The sequence below is a fragment of the Brachyhypopomus gauderio genome, chromosome 13 (genome assembly GCF_052324685.1).
Source record: "Brachyhypopomus gauderio isolate BG-103 chromosome 13, BGAUD_0.2, whole genome shotgun sequence".
NCBI classification, from domain to species: Eukaryota; Metazoa; Chordata; class Actinopteri; order Gymnotiformes; family Hypopomidae; genus Brachyhypopomus; species Brachyhypopomus gauderio.
The window spans coordinates 12,120,626-12,142,781 of record NC_135223.1 but is presented as its reverse complement, the minus strand read 5'-3'; the positions used below and the strand labels follow the sequence as shown (position 1 = coordinate 12,142,781).

The following is a 22,156-nucleotide window of genomic DNA, read 5'->3' as shown; positions in this document are numbered from 1 at the left end:
ATTACAAGTTTATTGGACGTTTATTGAAATACGGAACAAATTGCGTCCCAATTTTTGTTGACCCTTTTGACAAATAAATGACAATTTCATATTTTATGGAACGGGTGACATCCCTACTACTTACAACTGTAAAGGTTAGTTGTAAAAACACACTGGCACACTCCCTTACACTTGTGACTGCGCAATAACAATACCAGTGGTCTCTGACACATTTGGCTAAATAACCCTGAAAAGCAACAGACATTTACAGGCACCAGAGTTTCACTGGGTGGAGATACATGTATACCACTCAGGGATCATTTCTACAGCCCAAATCAGTAGCACCTGGGTGTCCCAGAGATTTGGAATCCCCTGTCCAAATCCATCTTAGCATGATTCCTCACCAGAAAAATCCAGGACTGCCTGAGTGAATTCCTTCAGAACATGGAACGTGTGCTGCCATATCACCGACCCCAGCTTAAAAGTCACATCCATGATTCCCAACGTATCTAACATCTGCCTATTTACTGAACCTACGTAGGTTTTAGTCAAAGGCTGGCTATGCAAATCAGGGAATGACATCCAAAAGGTTGTGCTATTAAGTGACACGGAAGCCCCAGAATCCAACACCATCAACACTTAATTTCCTTCATCGTCTGTATATGCTGAAATGCTGACCCGGAAGACTACACTGTGTTCTGCCGCTGAGGAGTCTCTCCCACGCTGTCTGGCTGTGTGGCGTCTGGCTCCTCGATCCAGCCAAGAGACCACACTCTCGCGAAAGTATAATCCATAATAAATAATCCAGCTTTGACGTGGCTCAGGGATTATGTCACACGCTGCGCAGTGCGGCCGTAGTGCCTGTAAATTAAAATTTTAATTGTGTAATGAAGGTAATTTAACAACCAGGACATTTCCTCACTTTAAAAAAAAACAGGGACAGGACGTGAAATACAGACATGTCCCGGGAAATACGGACGTTTAGTCACCCTATTTTAAGAGAGCTGGACTGTTTGCCATACCTAGCCACGGCACGTTTAACGGCTTCGGCTTGTCGTGTTTTGTCTCGAAATGCTTCTTAATGTTGGAAGTTCGGCACGCAACGCTGTCAAATCACAGTGTATACACAGCACGATCTTTGACATACACCAAACCATCTTCCGTCCAGGGCTGAAATGCCCTCGCTTTGTTTTTTTAACCGGAGGCTCTGTCATCTCTTGTAATGCTATCAGGTAGGCTAAATGATTTTGCCTAAATTTAGGCTAAATTCAAACAGGGGTCTGTGGCGGGAGCTGAGTGCAGAGCGTTGAGCAGCAATTTTAAAAAATTGGAGGATCTTGCTCTCTCTCTGAGATTTTTTATTATTATTTTTTTTTTGCTTATGCTGGTCCAGCATGTCGCGTGCCAGTGATTATGCCTCGGCGTGCCAGCAGTGGCACGCGTGCCATAGTTTTCCGACCCCTGCTGTAGACACTTGCATAGTCTGCAGACTCTCTAGCACTTTTACAATGTGCCGCTATAATCAGAGCATCCTCCAGGTCATTAGTCCCCTGCTCACAGTATTTGAGTACTAGCTCCAGTCCGGCTAGGAAGCGACGACTTTTGTCTGGGAACGCTTCCAGCACCAACCTGTTCATTTTCGCAGCGTAGACTTCCAGGCTCTCGTTAGGGGCCGCCAACGAGCAGTGAGATTCGCTTTGAAACGGTACTTAAACTGTTTCTGCCTGAAGGCCCCGTTAAGTCCCTCTTTAACAGCAGTATAATGCTGTTGCACAGCCGCGGGGAAACCGTCCCAAAGTAAAAACGGAGCCTGACCCCACCGCATAGGTAGAGTTCTTACTAGTACGTAGTCATATTCCGAAGCATTCTCAGTAAGCGCTTTGACTGAAACCTCCAGCTGGCCTGCCCAGCTGAGAATGTATGATTCATACCTGTTATGTATGATTCATAGGAGTTTTTCCTGGCCCGACACCTTAGAGGCATACAGCAAGCCTCTGAATTTGACCTCCTGAATCATGTGCCCTGGGTGCAACAATAATCAACATGCCATATTGCCAGTTAGATCTGAGGGCTACAGTGATGTCGTGCCAGGCTCAAACCAGGTTTCTCTTACACATAGGAACCTGTTATGTATGATGCATACATTATTTGTCTGGCCCACCGCCTTAAAGGTATACAGCAAGCCTCTGAAATTGACCTCCTGAATAATTTCATCTGTGCGCACCACTGCATGTCATGTTTCCAATTATATTTGAGGGCTAAAATGTTGTTTGGCCAGAATAGAATAAGGTTTCTCTTACAGGTAGGAACCAGTTATGTATGACGCATATGTTGTTTGTCTGGCCCGATGCTAGAGGTATACATCAGGCCTCTGGAATTGCCCCTCTGAACCATTTGACCTGTGCGCACCACTGCATGTCTGATGTTTCCAGTTAGATTTGAGGGCTGGAATTATGTTGGGCCAGGCCAAAATCAGGTTTCTCTTACAGATAGTAACCGTTTACATGTGATGCATGTGTTGTTTGTCTGGCCCGACGCCTTATATAGGCATGCAACAAGCTTCTGAATTTGCCCCTCTGAACCATTTAATCTGTGCAACTACTCAATATGCTGTGTTTCCAGTTAGATTTGAAGCATAAAGTGATGTCGGGCCAGGCTAAAATCAGGTTTCTCCTACATATAGGAACCTGTTATGTATGATTCATATGAGTTTTGTTTGGCCCAGTGCGTGAAGGAGCGGTACCACAGGTCATTCCTTCCTGTTAGTACTCCAACCAGTACTGCTCTCAGCAGAGACTCCCACATTTGTCTATTCAGCAGAACTCACCGCAACACAGCATAACTGTAATGCTTAGTGCAATACACACTCATTCTTCTGCAATTTCACCGTGACGTGCAATCAAATGTCCAAGTGCAATTATGCGTATTTAGAGGCATTGAAATAAGTTAAAAAGTAAAAACAAACACCCACAATTTTATTTCGTCAGTTACATGCCTTATTTTCCTTGTAACTACTCAGCTGGGTAAAAGAGTAAAGGGTGGCATGGTGGTGTGATGGAAACGCCTCACAAGGTGGTCTGGGTTCTCTTCTCAGTCCGGTCTCGGTCTGTGTGTTTGCATGTTCTCCCTGTGCTTGCGTGGGTTTTCTCCAGGTCCTCCGGTTTCCTCCAATAGTCCAAAGATGCGTGTTAGGTTTCTGCTCACTCTAAATTGCCCGTAGGTGTGTGTTGGCCATGTGTTGAACTGGCGACCTGTCCATGGTGTACCCTGCCTTCGCCCAATGGTGCTGGGATTGGCTCCAGCCCCACGTGCATTGCGGGATTAAGCGGTAAAGATAATGGATGGGTGGAAAATAAGTAAAGGCTGACAAAGAGGGCGCACGGGTGGAGACGCAAGGGTGGAGCTGCACATCACGAGGAAGAATAAATCATCTAGTTGGGAAGTTTGCGTCAGCTCAACGCGTGCTCTCTTCTCAGGTTAGTAAAACATAAAATCAAGTCTTAATTATAGTGTATCTAACTACAAGATGTCGCTGATTATGTAGTTGAACGTGGTAAAAATGTGAAACGGATTTTGTAAGAGATATTCGCGTTTAAGATAATCTGTTTATTGCGGCAGTGCACAGGAATACCATGTGAGACGAGTTAGGAGTGTGTAACGTTTATCAGTTCTATGTATATTATATATCTTATATATGAAATTAATTCAGTCTTATTCAAGTACTTTTTGACTATATTTATTGTCCCTCGTCAAGCCCCCCATCCCCGTCTCAACTGTCAGTTTTCTCGCCTTCCTAATGGATTTCTCCCTTTTCTCCTTTTTTGTCCTTCCCTGTCTTGCCCACCTGTATATTTCTTTATTTTCGCCGTTTCTCTCTACTTCTCCGTCTCACCTATCAGTTTCTATATATTTTTTATTTATTTTTGTCTTTCGCTAGGTTACGTCTTCCACAAACTCCCATCCGGTCTCAATTTACTTCAGTTTACCGGCCGGTTGGAACCGGCTTGGTGACGTAGCCAAACACGCATGGAAGTGGTCCGTAGGTTTCTTTGGACGCGTGCGGCCACTACCGTTAAGGACTGTAGGTTAAAAGCTGCTTTGGAAAACCAGAAAGTGCCCAACAAGTTTTTACTTTCTGTTTTGGTATCAGTTTCGATTCCCCATGGGACATCATTTTGGTATGGATCCGCACCGATATCCGCCTATTAGCAGGGCTGCCAGGTCCTACAAAAATATCCCGCACAAAATCAGTGTAAAACCCGCCCTTCAGCGGCCCAAACTAGCCCAAAGCCCAAAGTAGTTAGGGGGGGGGGGTGTCGAGTGTAAGTTGTCGACGACGAGGGGGGGGGGGCAGTGTAAAATGGAGAAAAATTAAGTATTATATCGCTATCGATTCTTTGTGTTGACTTGTAACTGCCGTGGTGGCCCAACTCAAAAGTAGCCCAAAAAAACGCACCCCACGACCCCAGAATTTTTACCCGCGGCTGGATTTTCAAACAAGCCCAATTTGGCAACTATGCCTATTAGTGACCGGTGCTAACCATGACGTCTGACTGTACAAAAAAATCTGGAATAAGCAACATGTCACACGCATGCGTAAAATTGGCAGCCATAATCGTGCAGCGTCTGCCGTAAGACTTATTGGGAAATACTTTCAATTACGCATATGTGTAGTCCAAATCGGGTAGTTACTCAAGACAAGTAGATGTGGTGTTCACCCCCACCCACGTCTCCGATGGCACAGTCGTTCCACTACATATTACAGTAGTAACATAGTAGACAAACATGGAAAATCAGAAATTTGGATAAGGACTCATGTCTTTCTAAAATTCATATTCTAAGGTGCAAGAATGAAACACCTGAAAATTAAAAAAAAACGAATGAAGGCCAATTTTTAATTTTTTTCTACCAAATGAAAAATGTTAATAATTAAATTTTACATCCAATCTCTCAATACACGGACAATACACAGGCCCTGTATAAGAAAGGCCAGAGCAGACTCTATCTGTTAAGAAGGCTTCGTTCCTTTGGAATACAGGGGTCTCTTCTGAACTATTTTTATGAGTCTGTGGTAGCATCTGCCATTTTCTATGGTATTGTCTGCTGGGGCAGTAGAATTACTGCAACAGATAGGAGAAAGCTGGACAAAATAATCAGAAAGGCGAGTTCCGTTCTGGGCTGCACACTGGACTCGGTGGAAGCAGTGGGGGAGAGAAGGATGATGACCAAGCTGTCATCTCTAAGGGAGAACAGCGATCACCCACTGCATGAAACCGTGGTCGCACTTGGCAGCTCTTTCAGCAACAGACTTCTCCATCCACATTGCTCTAAGGAAAGACATCAAAGCTCGTTTCTTCCTTCTGCTGTCAGACTATACAACCAGCACTGCCCCAAATCATAAACAGAAGACTGTAATTTGTAAATAATGTACACAATTTTCTTTTTTCGTAACCCATCATAATTTATCGAAACTTGTGCAGTATTCTTTAAACTGTGAAGTTTAACTCCTTTTTGTATGCTCTCTAAGCTGCTGTAACACCACAATTTCCCCATGTGGGATAATAAAAGGCTATCTTATCTTATCTTATTTTTCAGTTTGGAAGACAAAAATAATTCCTTGTCTGCCACTCCAGGGAGAAGATGACCTGTTTGTTGTCATTTTCACTTTCTTAAACAGAATAAAAAGTAAAGGAGAATCTCAACCAAACTCAGACCGTCGCCTAGGGCTCTTCTTGCTGTCTAAGGCACTGTGCTCAGCTGTCTGTGGATGTGAGGTCACAGCAGAGAGGATGGAGGCACAGGTAAGAGGAAGATCTCACTCTCTCTGGCATTTCTAACATTTACCTGGAAATTATTCTTGTTTAGCATTTTGGTTTGAACTTAACACACTGAAGACTCAATTCATCTTCATTTCAGAAAAAAAGTGGATCTAAAACATCGGGTGAGTGCTAAAAAAAGAAGAAGAAACTACTTCTAAATACAGTTCTCATTCCCATCCAGGGTCTTCAGTACTCTGCACTTTAACTCAGGGAAATAATCTACCACCTGGAATTCTATACAGACCTGCCTCACCCAGGGTGTCTTTTCCTCTTGCATTATTTTTACAGCACTTTTTAACAAGACACCACCTTCTGAACAAGGTTCCATGTGGCCTCAGTAATAAGTGGCCTAGGTAGTTCCATCATCTTTCATTGGGACCAAGTATGTTAGAACCTCTGACTAAAACCTGCAGGCTCTACTCTGCCCTCTGGTGGATAATATTGGTGCAACATAAATAGGACCACCACGTGGGAGAGGCAATAGTGGAAACTTGTTCATGGGACATGGAATGTGACCTCTCTGGTTGGAGTGGAGCCTTAGCTGGTGCGTGACGCTGAGAGGTAGCAACTAGATATAGCTCTCTGACTGTGTGGTGGAGTGTTTCCCGGTAGAGAACAGGGTTTCTTCCCTGCGCCAAAGGTTTGAGGAATGGGAACTGAGTGTTTATGCTCATGCACCAAATAGTGTGAGTCCTTGGAGGGGAAGCTGGAAATTACCCCACCTGGAAACGCCATCACTATGCTGGGGTACTCTGATGCTCATGTGGGCAATGACAGTAGGACCTGGAAGGGGGTGATTGGGAGAAACGGCCTCCCCGATCTGAACCCGAGTGGTGTTCTGTTATTGGAGTTCTGTTCTTGTCATGGTTTGTCCATAACGAAAACCCTGTTCGATCACAAGGGTGTCCATAAGTGCACATGGCACCAGGACACCTTAGGCTGTGGTTTGCTGATCAATTTTGTAGTCGCATTGTCTGACTTGCATCCGTCTGTCCTGGACACTCAGGTAAAGAGAGGGTCCTACCGGGCCTGGCTGCCTTGTGGGACTCTGGAGGCAGCAGACAGGTACTAGAGGGAATCTCAGTTACAAGAGGAACAACGCAGGTTCTGTCCTGGTCGTGGAACACTGGACCTTTTCCGTGACTGAGGGAAGGATGAGATGGGAGGTTGATGGGTGGAACGATGCTGCGGCATCTGCAGTGTTGCAGACTCTGTACCGGACTGTTGTAGTGAAGAGAACCAAACGGCCAAGCTCTCAATTTACTGGTCAATACACGTTCCAAATTTCACATTTGGCCATGAGCTCTAGCTTGTGACCGAAAGAACGAGATCACAAACACAAGCAGCTGAAATTAGTTTCCTTTGCAGGGTGTCTGTTACGATTGAAGTGGGGCTTGACGTACTAGGTTTGATGCAATCGCAGGATTTAAATGATTTATTCAGATGAACAAGACAGAGTACAAAAAAGGGGAAAAAAACTAGGTAGCGGGGAGCACACATGACTAGGGAGTTCACAAACAAGGACACAGCAACCACAACAGGGAACAGAAATACTAACTTACAATAACGAACCAATGTGACAAGTACAAATATCAATAACCAAGTGTACAACGTAGACGAGAACGGAAGAGTAGAATGCCAACTAGAAACAAGGGTAAACCACATAACGGGGAAACTAAACATACAAATGCTAGGAAGCAAAATACCAATATAAAAACGTTACAACAGAGAAAATAGGGAAAACCGAAACCAATAAAACATTGTAGCACAACACTAAGATACGAATACCCAAACACACAGGAGCGGAGGGAAGGCAAAGGCAATGGAAAGCACAAACAAAGAAGCAAATGGGATACGAAAAACAAACCGAGAATAACAGAAGCAGAACGAGCTGAGGGAACCGCGAGGGGAGTACAAAGAACCGACGGAGACTACTTTCAATGACCGACAGTGAAATGGGGAAACAGAGAGGATTAAATACAGGAAACAACAGGGCAAACTAATGGGACACAGGTGAGACTGATAATGACAGGGTGTGACAGACTGAAGGGAAACCATGGGGACAAAAATAAGGCGGGACTAGGACAAGGAAAACACAAGCACACAGACCAGGATGACGGAAACTGAAAGCACATAGGAGTGGGGGGCAGAGCTAGGCGTTACAGTGTCTGCGCTCTCCCTTAGAGATAGGGTGAGGAACTCGGTCATCCAGGAGAGCTGCTGCTCCTCCATGTAGACAGGAGCCAGTTGAGGTGGTTTGAGCATCTGGTCCAGATGCTCCCTGGGTTCCTCCCTGCTGAGGTGTTCTGGGCATGTCTGCAATTCTGTGCGCAACTGGCTGCCGCTTCTCGCCGGTGTGTTATTGTGTAAGAGTTGTACCTGTGTTAAAATTCTAAAGAGACCTTGTGTATCTTGAAAGGCACTATATAAATTGAACATTCATTCATGTCCAACTGGGCGATCTCAGGGAAGACACAGGACACACTGGAGAGATTATATCTCTCGGCTGTCCTGGGAACATTTTGGTGTTCCCCCCCAGAATAGCTGGAAGAGGTGAGAGGGACGTCTGGGCCTCTTTAATTAGGCTGCTGCTCCCACGAACCTGGATAAGTGGATGTGGATGGATGGATAGCAAAATGAAAAACAAATCCCAAAAGTCTTGGAGCTGTACCAATTACATTTATTCTCATCTTCATCAATCAAAAATCTATTAAAAAGTAATTGATAAGCCTCATGGAAGCAAAATCGGCAGTTCTGAGCTGTTCGTCTGCTTAGTTTTTCCTTTAATATATTTTTTTTATTTTGTATAATTTTCTAGAGAAAGTAAGGTGAGAAAAAGCATGTGTTCTAGAACATGTTTGTCATCCTAGTGTTGAATCATTCTGACTTTTCATCTTCTCATCTTCAAGTGTCTTTTGGGTTTTTGTGGTTGTGTATGTTCTGATATATATGTTAACCATCCGTTGTCTTTTCATGACAGAGATTCTTGGCACAGTGTCCAGCCCCATGGCGCCCTCTACGTGTAGGCCTGAATCTCCCAGTCACACGTTTGGTTCAACTGAGTTTCTCACAGTCCGTGTCTCCGTTGGAGAGGACACCACCCTGACCTGCCACCTCCCACCGGAAATCAGGAAAGTTGCCAGGGAGATCAGGTGGTGGAAGGAGATGGACCGTGTTTACCTGTGTCAGGTGACTGTGGGGCGGGGCTATGAAGGCAGAGTGGAACTCGGTGAACACACATGGATCAATGGAGATGTGTCTCTGCTACTAAAAGATGTTAAAGTCACAGATTCTGGACAATACAAATGTGAAATTCTTACAGATAAAAAAAAGGAAATCTCAGTTATACATCTGCATGTATCAGGTGAGTGTATAAGTAGTAAATAGGTTTATGACCTCTGTGTGATGCATATTAAAGGTAATTAATGTGTAAATTAGAGACGTTTTAGAATACAAGATGTGGCCCTCAGGTGATTAAAATAATAATTATACTAATATGTGGCAGCAGGGTTAATGTGTGCCTGAATCACTTCATCTCTGTCTTACTGGAGCATAAGAAGCTGAGCAGTGTGTGTGCACTGACTCCCAAACTGCCCCCTTGTGAACTGGAGTATTCAAACAGCATCTTAGTTGCCCATTGTTTAATAGTATTAAGGAACTATAATGAATGAATGCATGTCTGTGTTTCTCTCAGAGTTTAAATTGGTCTCCACATGGGAAGATGTAAAACATGCTGGGTCTCCACCAGAGAGCTGCAGGAGCACTACGATGTGTTTCCAGGGGTCATATCTGGTCATCTGTGGGGATGAAGCCACCCTGCAGTGCTACTTGTCTCCTGAAACCAGTGCTGTTTCTATGGAGATCAGGTGGTTTAAGGGGACAGACTGTGTTTTCCTGTACCTGAATGATCAGGTAACTGAGGGGAGGGGCTACGAGGGCAGAGTGAGTCTGATCACCCACGAGCTGCAGAGAGGAAACGTGTCTCTGATTCTGAGAGATGTTCAGGAGTCTGATGAAGGAGACTACAGGTGTGAAGTGACTACAGGAGATGAGAAATTGGAAACTTCAGTTTATCTCGTCTGTCATAGTGAGTCCACTTTCACGTTATTCAGCAAATAATATTCTACATCTGACCATTCACACAGTACAGAGTCCTTGAGAAAAGCATGTACAGGTGTGACATACTGCTTTAACTCGAAAAAACAAACACTGATATTAAACCCATTTCACACACCATAAGTTACCACAGTTTACCAGAATGACACTGAATAGCTAGACTTCATTTCCAGTGTTAATTCAACAATGATTAGAGAAATGACAACATAACATTGTTTCAAATTAGGGGTGTGATCTTAACTTTGAGTTTATTAGGAAAGAATTCTGTTCATTATGAAATCTCCAGTTTCACTGTGATATCCTTTTTAGATTCAGGCTGATTTTGATTATTTTGATGTGATTGTTGCATACTGTATGTTGAAATGAAACTGTCATTAACTCTTATCTACTGTTTTTTTCACCACTAAAGACATTTTTGTTAAACCTAAACGTAAGTATTGTTTTTTATTCTGCAGGCTTTATCATGATGTAGATTAGACCATATTTTATGAAACATGCAGAAATTCTGATCATTCTAAAATGTTCACAAATGTTTTTAGGTAGATGGCAAAAAACATGAGCGTTAGTCTGTATAGTGGGTGTGGTGTTAGTCTTTATTGTGGGTGTGGTGTTTAGTTTGTAGAGTGTGTGTGTTAGTCTGCATACTGGTTGTGGTGTTCATCTGTATTGTAAGTGAGGTGTTAGTCTGTATAGTGGGCGTGGTGTTGGTCTGTATGGTGGGCGTGGTGTTGGTCTGTATGGTGGGCGTGGTGTTGGTCTGTATGGTGGGCGTGGTGTTGGTCTGTATAGTGGTCGTGGTGTTAGTCTGTATAGTGGGTGTGGTGATAGTCTTTATAGTGGGTGTAGTGATAGTCTATATAGTTGGGTTTGCATGACTAGTATTTTTTACTAGTCTACTAGTGAACTAGTTGTAATTTGCATAATTAAGGCAAAAAAATTTAATTAGGGGTGTGATCTTAACTTTGAGTTTATTAGGAAAGAATTAAGTTCATTATGAAATCTGCAGTTTCACTGTGATATCCATTTTTGTTTCAGGCTGATTTTGGTTATTTTGATGTGATTGTTGCTGCTTGCAATGTTGAAATGAAACTCTCATTAACTCTCATCTACTGTTTTTTTCACCACTGAAGCCAGTTCTTTTAAACGTAAATGTAAGTATTGTTTTTATTCTGCAATCTTTATCATGACGTAGATTAAAGTTAAACCATAATTTATGAAACATGCAGAAATTCTGATCACAAATGTTCACAAATATCCTTTACACCTCTATATAGGTAGATGACAAAAAACATGAGCGTTAGTCTGTATAGAGGGTGTGGTGTGAGTCTGTATTGTGGATGAGGTGTTAGTCTACATAGTGGGTGTGGTGATCTATAATAGGGGTTGCACTACTAGTATTTTTTTACTAGTCTACTAGTTGTTCAAAAAAGTAGTCGACTACTTGTAATTTGCATAATTAAAGCAATTTTTTCAAATTAGGTGTGTGATCTTAACTGAGTATATTATGGAAGAATTAAGTTCATTATGAAATCTCCAGTTTCACTGTGATATCCATTTTAGATTCACACTGAGAGTTATTTTGATGTTGTGACGGGGGGTATAGAGGCGGCCAGAAGCACTGGTTACTGGTCAGGGCTTTTATTCTCGGTGACCGAAATACAAAGTAAAGAGCACGAAGCAAACAGGTTAAGCAAAATGCTCTACTCAAAAGAGCAATGAACAAGCATAATAAAGAGGAGTCTCTTCCTTGAGCACAGCAGTGTGCAGCTACTACGGAGACGCTTAGTCCTCGAGGAATGTGCAGCACTGGACTGCACGACCTGTGGGAATAAAAAGGAGTGCACACTGACAACACACAGTTGTTAATAATTTGGTGACGAGGAACTGGGTAGTGACCTAGTGCTGGGGGTGTGTGCAAGGTGCGTGAGCGAGTAGATGCACGCGCCCTCTGGTGGCCTCCTGGCCGACCCACCGTGACGGATGTCATTGTTATATTGAGATGAAACTCATTAACTCTGTATCATAATGTTTACCACAGGCTATTTTTCTAAACAAAAGTATTGTTTTTATTCTGCAGTCTTTATCTTGACTTAGACTAAAATCCGACCATATTTTAGTAAACATGCAGATATCCAGATAATTCTAAAACATTGACATTTTTCTCAACTGTACAGTTGTGGCCTAAGTTTGAGAATGGCACAAATTTTGGTTTTCACAATGTTTGCTGGCTCAGTTTTTGGACCGTTTGTCGGATGTATTGTCAGTATTGTTTTCTTTTCTTTTTTTTTAAATACATGGAGTTTAAAAAAAGATATTTACAGTGTTGACCCAAGTCTTCTTTAAGACATCGGCATGGATATCAGCTTGTGGGCAAAATCTAGAGTGACGACAACCCATTCTTGCCTAATCAGTGCTTGGAGTTCATCAGAGTTTCTGGGTTTTTGTTCGTCCACCCTCTCTTTGATGACTGACCACAGGTTCTCAATGGATTTGAGATCTGTAGAGTGTAAACGTCACAGAAAGACGAGCCGACCAAGACATGCCAGGCTGTGCGTCCCGCGCCAAGAAGGGGAAGAGAGTGAGCAAACACCATCACGCCTCTTCCCCTGCCCGTCGCCAGGTGCCAGTGGTGCCAGTGGTGGAGATGCAGCAGGACCCCATTTGCGCGAGCCTGCTGCGTCTGGCTCAGGCGGCTGAGATGGAGGCAGAAGCAGAAAGCCACCGGCTGGCCACACAGAGGGTCTGGAGTGAGAGGCACAGCCCTCTGACCCTGGCACACCCCGAAGAGGAGAGGAGAGAAGACCTCTTCTTTCAGGCGGTGTGGAGAGAAGGTCTCTGCGCCATGAGAAGAGAGTCCTCCCCCCTGGCAGGCTTGGAGGATGGCAAGGAGGACCCTCCAGTAGTATATGCGGGAATGGTGGATACGAATTCGGGAGTGATGAAGAGGAAGAGACGGACGGTGGAGCCAGCTATGCGCCGTCCCAGCACTCTCCCACTGAATGCGATGGAGAGGGAGTATTCCGCCCCCACGATGTATTACAGTGAGGAGGAAGAAGACGTCAGCCCCCCTCCGTCAGAGTGATCCACCCCCACCGTCTACTACGGCGAGGAGGAGGAGAACGACGTCCGATTACTCGGTGCCTACCGAGTGTTACGGTAGGGAAGAGGAGTATAGCCAACCTCCGTCCGAGTGCTCGGATCGCGAATTCGAGGAGGAGGAGGGGAGCCCGGCCCCCTCAGAGTACTCCGCCTCGACCGTGAGGGGGAGGAAGGATACGAGAGAAGGCGTGTCCCCCGAGAGCTCCAAGGAAAGCGCCATGGACTACACTCGGGTTGAGCCCGGTGGAGCCCATGAGTTGGAGCCAAGGCGGTGAGGAGGAGATGGAGATAGAGGAAGCAGCTCACACCGTCAGGAGAGGGCGAAGTGCCTTGGTGGGGTCCTCGGAGAAAGGAGAGCGAGCGTCAGCAGGCCTACCCTGCATCGCGCCCTCCGAGGGTCTCCAAAGAAGCCAGTGACGCGCCCACCGACACGGCTGCAGGACCGTCCGCCAACCGCACCACACCCAGCGGAGGGTTTGCGGCGAAGGCGGCAGGAGGACCGCCCACCGCAGTGCCTGCAGCTGTTCTCACCCCTGCCAGCAGCCACCGGAGCGTTTGCACTTCTGACAGGCATCCTCCAGGCGCGAAGCCTGGCTCCGTTTTTGTACATGTCTGTTCCGGTGTTCGTGTCCATCTCCGTGTGTGTCCCGAATCCCCTTTTCCCTTTTGTGCCTCTGTTTATCAATGTCCCTGTGTGTGTGTTTGTGAATGTTCCATTTGTTGGGTCTAATGTGTTTTCCCCTGTCTTCCCAGGGAGGGTGTTTTAGGCTGTTCGTGGCGGATTCTCCACCGAGGGCGGTCATCTCCCAGACAGGACTGAAGGCTCCGGATCCGCCCATCGGTGTGGATTCGGGGCATTCATTTCTGTTGGCACCCTGGGACGGGTAGTGCCCTTGGTGAGGGGCTCTGTCACGGTACAGCTCCCGACCCCACCCCTTTGGGCGTGTGTTTATGTCATCTGCGTCTAGTCGTCTGCGTCTGTGCATCTTCGTGGGTGTGGTTGTGTCCGTGTGTTAATCAGTTTCACCTGTGGCTTGTCTCGTCACCACGCGGGGATTATGTGGTCTGTCTATTTAGTGTGCGTTCACGCAGTGTCCCGTGCTTGTCTTTGTTTGAGTCTCTCTGCGTTATATGTTTCTACGTTGTTCGTGTGCTGTTGCGCTATTTGTGAGAAAAGAATAAAAGTGTTGTTTGTGCACAACGTTGGACTCTGTGCCTCGTCCATCGCCCAGCACGCAAACGTCACATAGAGTTTCTGTCAACAGACCCAAAATTTTTATGTTTTGTTCACAGAGCCACATGGTTATCACTCCAAGTTGCTCTTGGAAGATGTTTTGATACCATTCCTTTATTTATGACGGTGTTTTTAGACAAATGTTTGAGAGAACACACTCCCCTGGATGAGGAGCAACCCCACACATGAATCATCTCTGGATCCTTCACTGTTGGCATGACACAGGAGTTATGGAAACTCACTTTTTCTTCTCTGGACAGTCATTTTTTCAGATGTCCCAAACAGTCTGAAGGGAGCTTTGTCAGAGAAAATAACTTTGCCCCAATCCTCTCCAATCAAATCTCTATACTTCCTGCAGAATATCAATCTGTCCATGATGTTGTTTTTGGAGAGAAATGGCTTATTTGCTGCCCTTCTCCACCCCAAGCCATCCTCCAAAAACCTTCATCTCACTGTGCGTTCAGATTCACTCACTTACCCTCTGCCATTCCTGAGCCAGATCTGCACTGATGGTGAACCCGATCTCGTAACTGCATCCTCTTTAGGAGATGGTCCTAACGCTTGCTTGATTTTCTTTGGTGAACTGAAGCCTTCTTAACTACAATTGAACTACTCTCCTTGAAGTTCTTGATGATTCGATAAATGGTTGATTTGCAATGCAATGCAAAATCATGGTTAACAGAAGAAAATGTAAAAGCACCACTACACTTTTAAATTAACCAATTTGCTCTTCTAATCAACATGGCAGAATGATATCAGCTGTCTTGTCCTCAATAACTTTTCTCCTGAGATAATGAGAATCACTGAAATTATGTTAGCAGGTAATTTTAGGGCTGTAATGCAATGGCTGGAATGCAATAATTTTCATGATGGAGAATGACTTTGCAGTTAATTGTGATTAATCACTCTTCATAAGAGTTAATACAAATTGCCACCATAAAAACTGAAGCAGCAAACTTTATGAAAACAAAATTTGTGCATTTCTCTTTGGCCAATATTTTACTGGAATATGAGGGAAAAAACGTATTCTGTATAGTGAGCATGGCATTAATCTTTATATTAGACAAGGTGATGGTCTATATGGAATGGTGTTAGTCTGTGTAATGTGTGTGGTGTCTATATAGATGTACTCTGGAAAAGGACATGCAGGCTTAAATAGAATGGGTTAGATTGGAAACAGGAGGCTGTCTGTCACACCTAAGTTCTCTCTCCTAACGACTTCACACTATACACAGCGACTTTTGTAAACAAAATACAGTTCGTGCTTCGGTCACATGCTGCTAGTTGGCGTTAGTTGGCGTTGTTGTTCAATGGGTTTTAAACCATTTTGAGGCTGTGCTCCAAGCTTTTGCTGTATCTTTGTTCTTTTTTGTGTTTTAGACAAAAAATATGAGGGAAGAGCAGAAGAGGAAAACGGTAAGAACAACAACAGAGTTGAAAAAGGCGATCATAGAGAAGTATGAAAAAGGCATTTGTGTGACTGACTTAGCATTGGAATTCAATGGTTGAGAATGGATTAATCCGTTTTCAGTTATTTCTTATGGGAAAAATTGATTCGGAACTCGACTGCATCGCTTCTCGATGCTCCTTCCGGAACAAATTATCTTCGAGTTCAGGGATTCTACTGTAGATCAGATTTTACGATTCACACAGAGGTCAAAAACTTTTTTATAACTATACAGGGAGAAAACAAATAGGTAAAAAAGGTTCAAGTGACCTTCAACCCAGTAAGTTAATAATTTCTCTCTGTATATATTTTCACACACAAATGTACCAACACCTCTGTTCCCACATTTCAAATTCTTTGATCTGAACTGTTTTGTGATGTAAACTTATTGAGAGAAAGACGTATATGTAACTTTATAAATATTTTCTCAAAAATATTGTCTCTTATATGGTATTGTACATGATCCAGCGTTGGTGGAATCTAGACAAACGCAGGATATACAAATCCTGGATTCATGGCTACAAGCAAAATGTCAAACCTGTGAGATTTTAAAACATTTAAAAGTATTTTTTACAGAAAAATTGAGGGCATGTATTTATATTTCTTGTCATATTTCATAGTTTGTCAGACTAACCTGATAAACCTAATAGAAATGTTATTATTCTAGACTATATCCTTACCCTTTGTGCCAGTAATACAGGAGAACACTAGTTATTTTTGGCCTTAAACCCATTTTCCCACAGTATTGTGTATGATTGTTAACTTTTAACAGAAAAGCCAGAAAGACGTTGGAGTTTTGACGGGGATCGTCTGAATAGTAAGTACAGTGCATTTTCCCTGGATAGATGAGTTACTGATCTACATTAAGTTCATGTGGGATGGACCAAATGTGTGTGTAGCACCCTAGACGAATACTACTGAGCAGTATGGGGCGTTTACTAAAATTAACGCGGCCAGGGCCCCGGGTTCACTGTTATTTATACCTAGGTAGAGATGTTTACACTAATCACTTAATTCAAACACCGTATATGACATCTATTAACACAGGAACAGTTGCTTATAACATAATAGACCTAATATAATAAATTGACACTATTTAATAATACAGTAACAAACACAAAATTACTGAGTATTTTAGGGATTCTTCAGAGTAAACTCAAGAGATACAATTCTTAACAGCACGAAATAAAAAAGAGCCCACACACATACACACACTCACACCCCGTTGCAGGCCTGAGCCGGTGCTGGAGAGCGTTGTGGCCAATTGTGGCCAGTTGAAACGATGCAAACAGAGAGTTACCAGAGCCAGTGGAAACTGGGGCTTTTCCGGTCACCCCAGTCGCTAACTGGTCTGTCCCTGCAGCTGGATAGCGCGATCACACTATCGAACTCAATAAGCTTTAAGCTTCAACTCTCATTGCTACAGATTAGCTGACAATACACGGGTGTAATGGCAGCCCGAATTAGCTTACCCAACTACCCGGCGGAATCCGTAAGGCCCGGCAATATCCTCCCCTACCTCGGTTCTCGGTCTGAAAATCCCCTCGTGGAATCCCACTCGATAGGCTATTTTATCCCCACGCCTCACTACTCCATTCACTATACTTCATTTGGGTGAAAACCAAATCAGTCTTTCTTTTTCTTCTTCCCATCTCCCCTTTCACTATCCTCTCTCTTTGCGCTCTCTCCTCTGCCCCTCTCAGAATTAGACTGAACATTTATTATTATATCTGTGAAGAGTTCAAACTGGTGATGGAGGAACAGAATCCATAGTGTGAGGGCTGTAGAGTGAGAACTACTGAATCCACAGTGTGAGGGCTGTAGACTGAGAACTAATGAATCCATCCAAACTGTCAAACATGGTGGTGAGAACCTAATGATTTGGCGGTGTTTCTCAGCAAGTGGACCAGGGATCCTAATCACAGTAAATAGCACCATGATAAAAGAGCAATACATCAAGATTCTCAACATCAGGCAGTCTGCAGAGAAACTTGGCCTTGGGCACCAGTGGACATGAACAAAACAAAAATATAAACATTTTGCAGTGGCCCAGTCAGAGTCCTGTCTTGAATCACCACAGAGACACAGAGACCCTCCAGTCTGAGTCAGAGCTCATCGCTAAAGATGAAGGGGCAAAAATCCCAGTGGAGACTTGCAAAAAGCTGGTCAGCAATTATAAGAAGCATTTGATTACTGTAATAACCAATAAAGGGTTTTCTACTGATTACTGAGAAGGGTGTGAATCATTTTGGACATGCCACTTTTTATGAGAATTCTTCTGGAAAGAGCTTGAACAGAGACAGGAAAACAGAACAGGTGGTGGGGGGGGCACAGTCACCAGTAAGTGAGGGATGAGGGGAAAAGTGGGAGGGGCCAGTCATTAAATTGGTAATTACGGAAAAACTGGAATGATGCTGTTATTGCTGATTTGGGTTTACAATGCTGTAATGATGTGTTTTGCTTGTTGCATTTTCTTATTTATATGCAATATTTTGAGATATAATTTCCATTGTATTGTGACTGTCCTGAGTTTTATCTAGTCATGTTGAATATGGTGAAGCTATTCTGGATTGGTTGTCGACTCCAGTAACGTCTCCTCTGTCCCTGCAGTGTGAGGAGGGAACAACAGCTCACACCCCAAAACAGAGAAATGTTAACCAGAAAAAGAACAGAGGAGAGAGGAGTCTTTGTTTCAGGAGTACATCTGCTGATCCAGTATCACATTGAAGCTGTCAGTTCTCTTAGTTTATCTTTTTTTTCTTTCTTAAGTTGTTGTCATTCTGTTACTTAGAGCCTCTCTACACCAGTTATTATGAAGATATCTTTACTGTTGTGGACTGATACATACATAATATGTGTGATATTTCATATGATACTGGGGAAGACTGGGCTTTCAAATGAAGGCTAAGACCAGCTTGATTACACAAATTCTGACTCTCATTCTCCATGTGACTGTGTGGAGTGTGTAAGGAAACCCTGGCAGGAGCAAAGGATCAAGGGAAAAACATTTGAGAGAAGATGAAGGAAAGAAGGGGAAAAGTTACATGGGAGAAGTTAAGGATACACAAGTCCCAGTTTCCATTAATAAATGGTACAGATAACACAGATGAACACTCACTCAGGAATGTGGATGGACTAACTGTTTGAGCAGAGGATGAGAGAGATTTTAAACAGGATCTACCTCAGCTTTTTTGGGACTTGACTGCACACACTAAACCTAATGTTTCCCTAAATGGGTATTAATGCCTGTACATGGGAGCATACTGAAATGTTCTCTGAAGTGTGTTTCTGCAGCCTGTGTCTGCTGGTGGAGTACTGCTGTGTACAGTGGCACATTTCATGAGCAGACATACATCCCCATTACAGACCAGAGGCTGGACAAATCCCAGTTGTGGTAGCATATGTGTATGGACCAAAGCTCAACAGAGCAGCTGAGAGGACAGTGAAAGCCGTCTATGGATCAGACGGGATTTTTTGGGGGGGGTCTTTCTCTCCTGCAGGGTGTCTGGTTTCAATATGACACTGCACCAACATGTAGACTCCATCCCCCATGTAAGGTTGTTGATCAAAGGATACTGAACATTGTCTGAATTATCAGAAAGTTGCATTTATTAGGTGTGTTTATTACTGTCTCATACTGTGTGTATAAAAAATCTTTCACAGACGTTCTGTGAATTAACAGTAGTGTTTTCTTTTTAACATATGAAATTATATAGGCCTGTGTTATTGTTTAAAGTGGTCCTTTTGAATTAATGCTTTATACCTACCAGAATTCTCAATCTTATTTATCTTCTAGAATTTTTTGCAATCCTCTTCACACACATTTAATGTTATCACTGTCACGGTACGGCGGCCCCCTACTGGTCGTCCCCGTCTACAGCAGCAGCTTGTCCTGTGGGTGTGGCGTTGTGTTCGTCGCTCAGGTGGGCAGAGCCCGCGATCCGTCTCACCTGAGTGTCGTTTGTTCGTCTATATATGTCTTGTCTTTGTACCAGTTGACTGCTGGTTATTATATCCTTAATTCGGATCAGTTCACGGGTTTTGGTTTGCGCACTTTACATATTAAACCATCCTATTTCCCTGAGACTTGGCGTGATCGCTTCCATTTATTTTCGCTCACCCTGCCCGTCACAGAATAACCAGCCACCTTCGGAAGCCGCCAGTCTCCTTTGCTTTCTCCTTCGTTCGTGGTCATGTCTCGTGGTAAGTGTTTGTCTGCGTGGTGTTTTGTGTGAAGAGCTTCGCCGTGCTTATGTGTTTTGTGTATGTGTGTAGCACGGCGAGGACCAGGGCAGTCTGCCCTGGGAAAGCTCTTCCTGTACATTGTTTGTCTGTCTGAAGAGTTTCGCCGTGCGTTAGTGTTGTGAGTGGCACGGCGAGGACCGGGGCGTCTTGCCCGGGAAACTCTTCATGTTGTGTGAGTGTAAAGTGTGTACGTGTGAACGGGCGTCTGGATCAGTGTGCGTGCTCGTGGTGTTGAATGTTTAATGTTTTGTGTAAAGCGCGGAAGCCGCTCCTCACTGTCGCCTCGCTCCCTGTTGTGTTGTGTTTCATGTGGGGAGTGACTGCGAACACGAGCGGCGCGTCGCTGTTATGTGTTTAAACCGAGCGCGCATGTGTGGGTCTCGTCCGTTCGTCGTCTGTACACCGTTTTTGTCTAGTCTTTGCGTGTGTGTTGTTCTCGCGTGACCGTGATTATGTTAAGTGTAATTCCACACATGCTCCTCCCCTTAAATGTGTGTTGGGGGTGGACCAGTGGTGGTCCCGTGCCACGGAATATGGCACGGAGGGCATAGCTCCTAAGGGAGGCCCTGACCAGGGATTCGAGGGTGTTCTCCGGAGCCGGTAGGGGCCCCTCTCCTGATGCATCAGGTGAGTTGTTTGGTGTCCCCTCCTGCTGAGATGGAGACCCCTCCCCCCGGAGGCGGGGTGACGAGATGGTCAGGGTAAGTGCGCGTCTATGTTTTGTGTTGGTGTGTGTGGGTGTGTGTGTGCTTTTTGTGTTTTATGTGCAGGTGCTTCTCCCTGGTGGTGGATCGTGGCAGTCCTGGACCTTGTGGGGGTCTCCAGCTGGCAGGAGCCCCCTTATGTTGTGGGGTGACCGGAGCCCGGTCGGAAAGAGCCCCTCCCTAGAGGGCTGGGGCCCCCGGATGTTTGGGGACGATAGGGCTCTGGTCCGAAGAGCTCCTGCTGAAGTTGGAGATCCTCCCTCCTGCTCGGGGTGACCAGGTGGCCCTTGGGGGCTGTTCCCCAGCCCGCGATAAGGGTGCTCTGGGCCTCGGTCTCTGGTGCTCCTGGGTTTGGTGGAGGAGTTCACCTCGTAAAGTCAGGCTCCGGCTGGGGCTGACTCCCCAGGAGGCTGGGGTGGCCCCTAGCAGAAGGCAGGGGCCAGCTCCGGGAGGAGGTAGGTCCAGGAGGTGACTTGGCCACGCCCCAGGGAGGTAACCTGCACACATACACCCCAGACGGACACGGAGCTGTGGCCCGCCGTCCTCGCACCTGTGGGGCTATGCGGCTTAAGGCCGGTTAGGGCGTGAGGGCCCTGTGACCGACCGGGGCGTGGTTTTGTCTTGTTGACGGCCCGGTCGGTCTAGGGTCCCACCCAGGTAGGTGAGCTAACCTGTGTTTGTTTTGTGTTTCAGCTCCGGGACTACAGGGGGTGTGTCCCTTGTCCCTGCCTGCCTGCCCCTTTGTTTTGTGTGCTGCTGCTGTAGGCCGCACAGCCGGTGGAGGGGAGTGCGGCTTGGAGGGGGGATCTGTCACGGTACGGCGGCCCCCTACTGGTCGTCCCCGTCTACAGCAGCAGCTTGTCCTGTGGGTGTGGCGTTGTGTTCGTCGCTCAGGTGGGCAGAGCCCGCGATCCGTCTCACCTGAGTGTCGTTTGTTCGTCTATATATGTCTTGTCTTTGTACCAGTTGACTGCTGGTTATTATATCCTTAATTCGGATCAGTTCACGGGTTTTGGTTTGCGCACTTTACATATTAAACCATCCTATTTCCCTGAGACTTGGCGTGATCGCTTCCATTTATTTTCGCTCACCCTGCCCGTCACAATCACGACATATATCTCACTCCTGTTTGTAATATAGTCACACAAACGAGTGAGTCTGTGTTGATTTGAAATATGTAGGATGCAGTCGTGTCTGTCGCGTTCTTTCAAGGAAACCACCACGCGACTTGTCCCTATGCCGTTTATTCCAGAACTGAACATGTCCGACCTCTCTCCTAGAGGCATACATTGGTACGGCTTATGACGTATAGCTGGTCTAACACATCAGCCACATCCCCCTTACTGAAAGATGAAGAGGAAATGACTACTCCCTCGAGTTTACTGTCAACATGTAAACATTTCAACTTGCATGTTCTTTACACTCAGACTTTTCACTTCTTAAACTTTACTGAATAAAAGTTTATCCACCTCATATAGTGTAGTCTGTCTACTGCATAAACAAACAGAACATT

At 44.9% G+C, this 22,156-nt stretch overlaps 1 protein-coding gene across 2 annotated transcripts; it reads left to right on the top strand.

Annotated features, from left to right (window-relative positions):
* Window positions 1–3,252: 3,252 nt before the first annotated feature.
* LOC143473817 (butyrophilin-like protein 2) lies at window positions 3,253–22,142 on the top strand. 2 transcript variants are annotated; one of them, XM_076970968.1, is made up of 11 exons: window positions 3,253–3,455; window positions 5,657–5,780; window positions 5,896–5,920; window positions 8,779–9,162; window positions 9,493–9,885; window positions 10,324–10,344; window positions 11,045–11,065; window positions 15,628–15,663; window positions 16,163–16,234; window positions 16,467–16,511; window positions 18,305–22,142. In XM_076970968.1, coding segments are annotated over exons 2-10 (966 nt in total). In that variant the 5' UTR covers window positions 3,253–3,455; window positions 5,657–5,768; the 3' UTR covers window positions 16,469–16,511; window positions 18,305–22,142. The 2 variants fall into 2 exon arrangements, with proteins under 2 accessions (XP_076827083.1, XP_076827084.1); XM_076970969.1 differs by lacking the exon at window positions 16,163–16,234.
* The last annotated feature ends 14 nt before the right edge of the window (window positions 22,143–22,156 follow it).

Bases quoted from the DNA above. Each gene is read 5' to 3' on its own strand.
- LOC143473817 (XM_076970968.1), top strand. The intron at 9,163-9,492 runs GTGAGTGTATAA...TGTTTCTCTCAG, and splicing joins TATACATCTGCATGTATCAG to AGTTTAAATTGGTCTCCACA. The intron at 9,886-10,323 runs GTGAGTCCACTT...TCACCACTAAAG, and splicing joins AGTTTATCTCGTCTGTCATA to ACATTTTTGTTAAACCTAAA.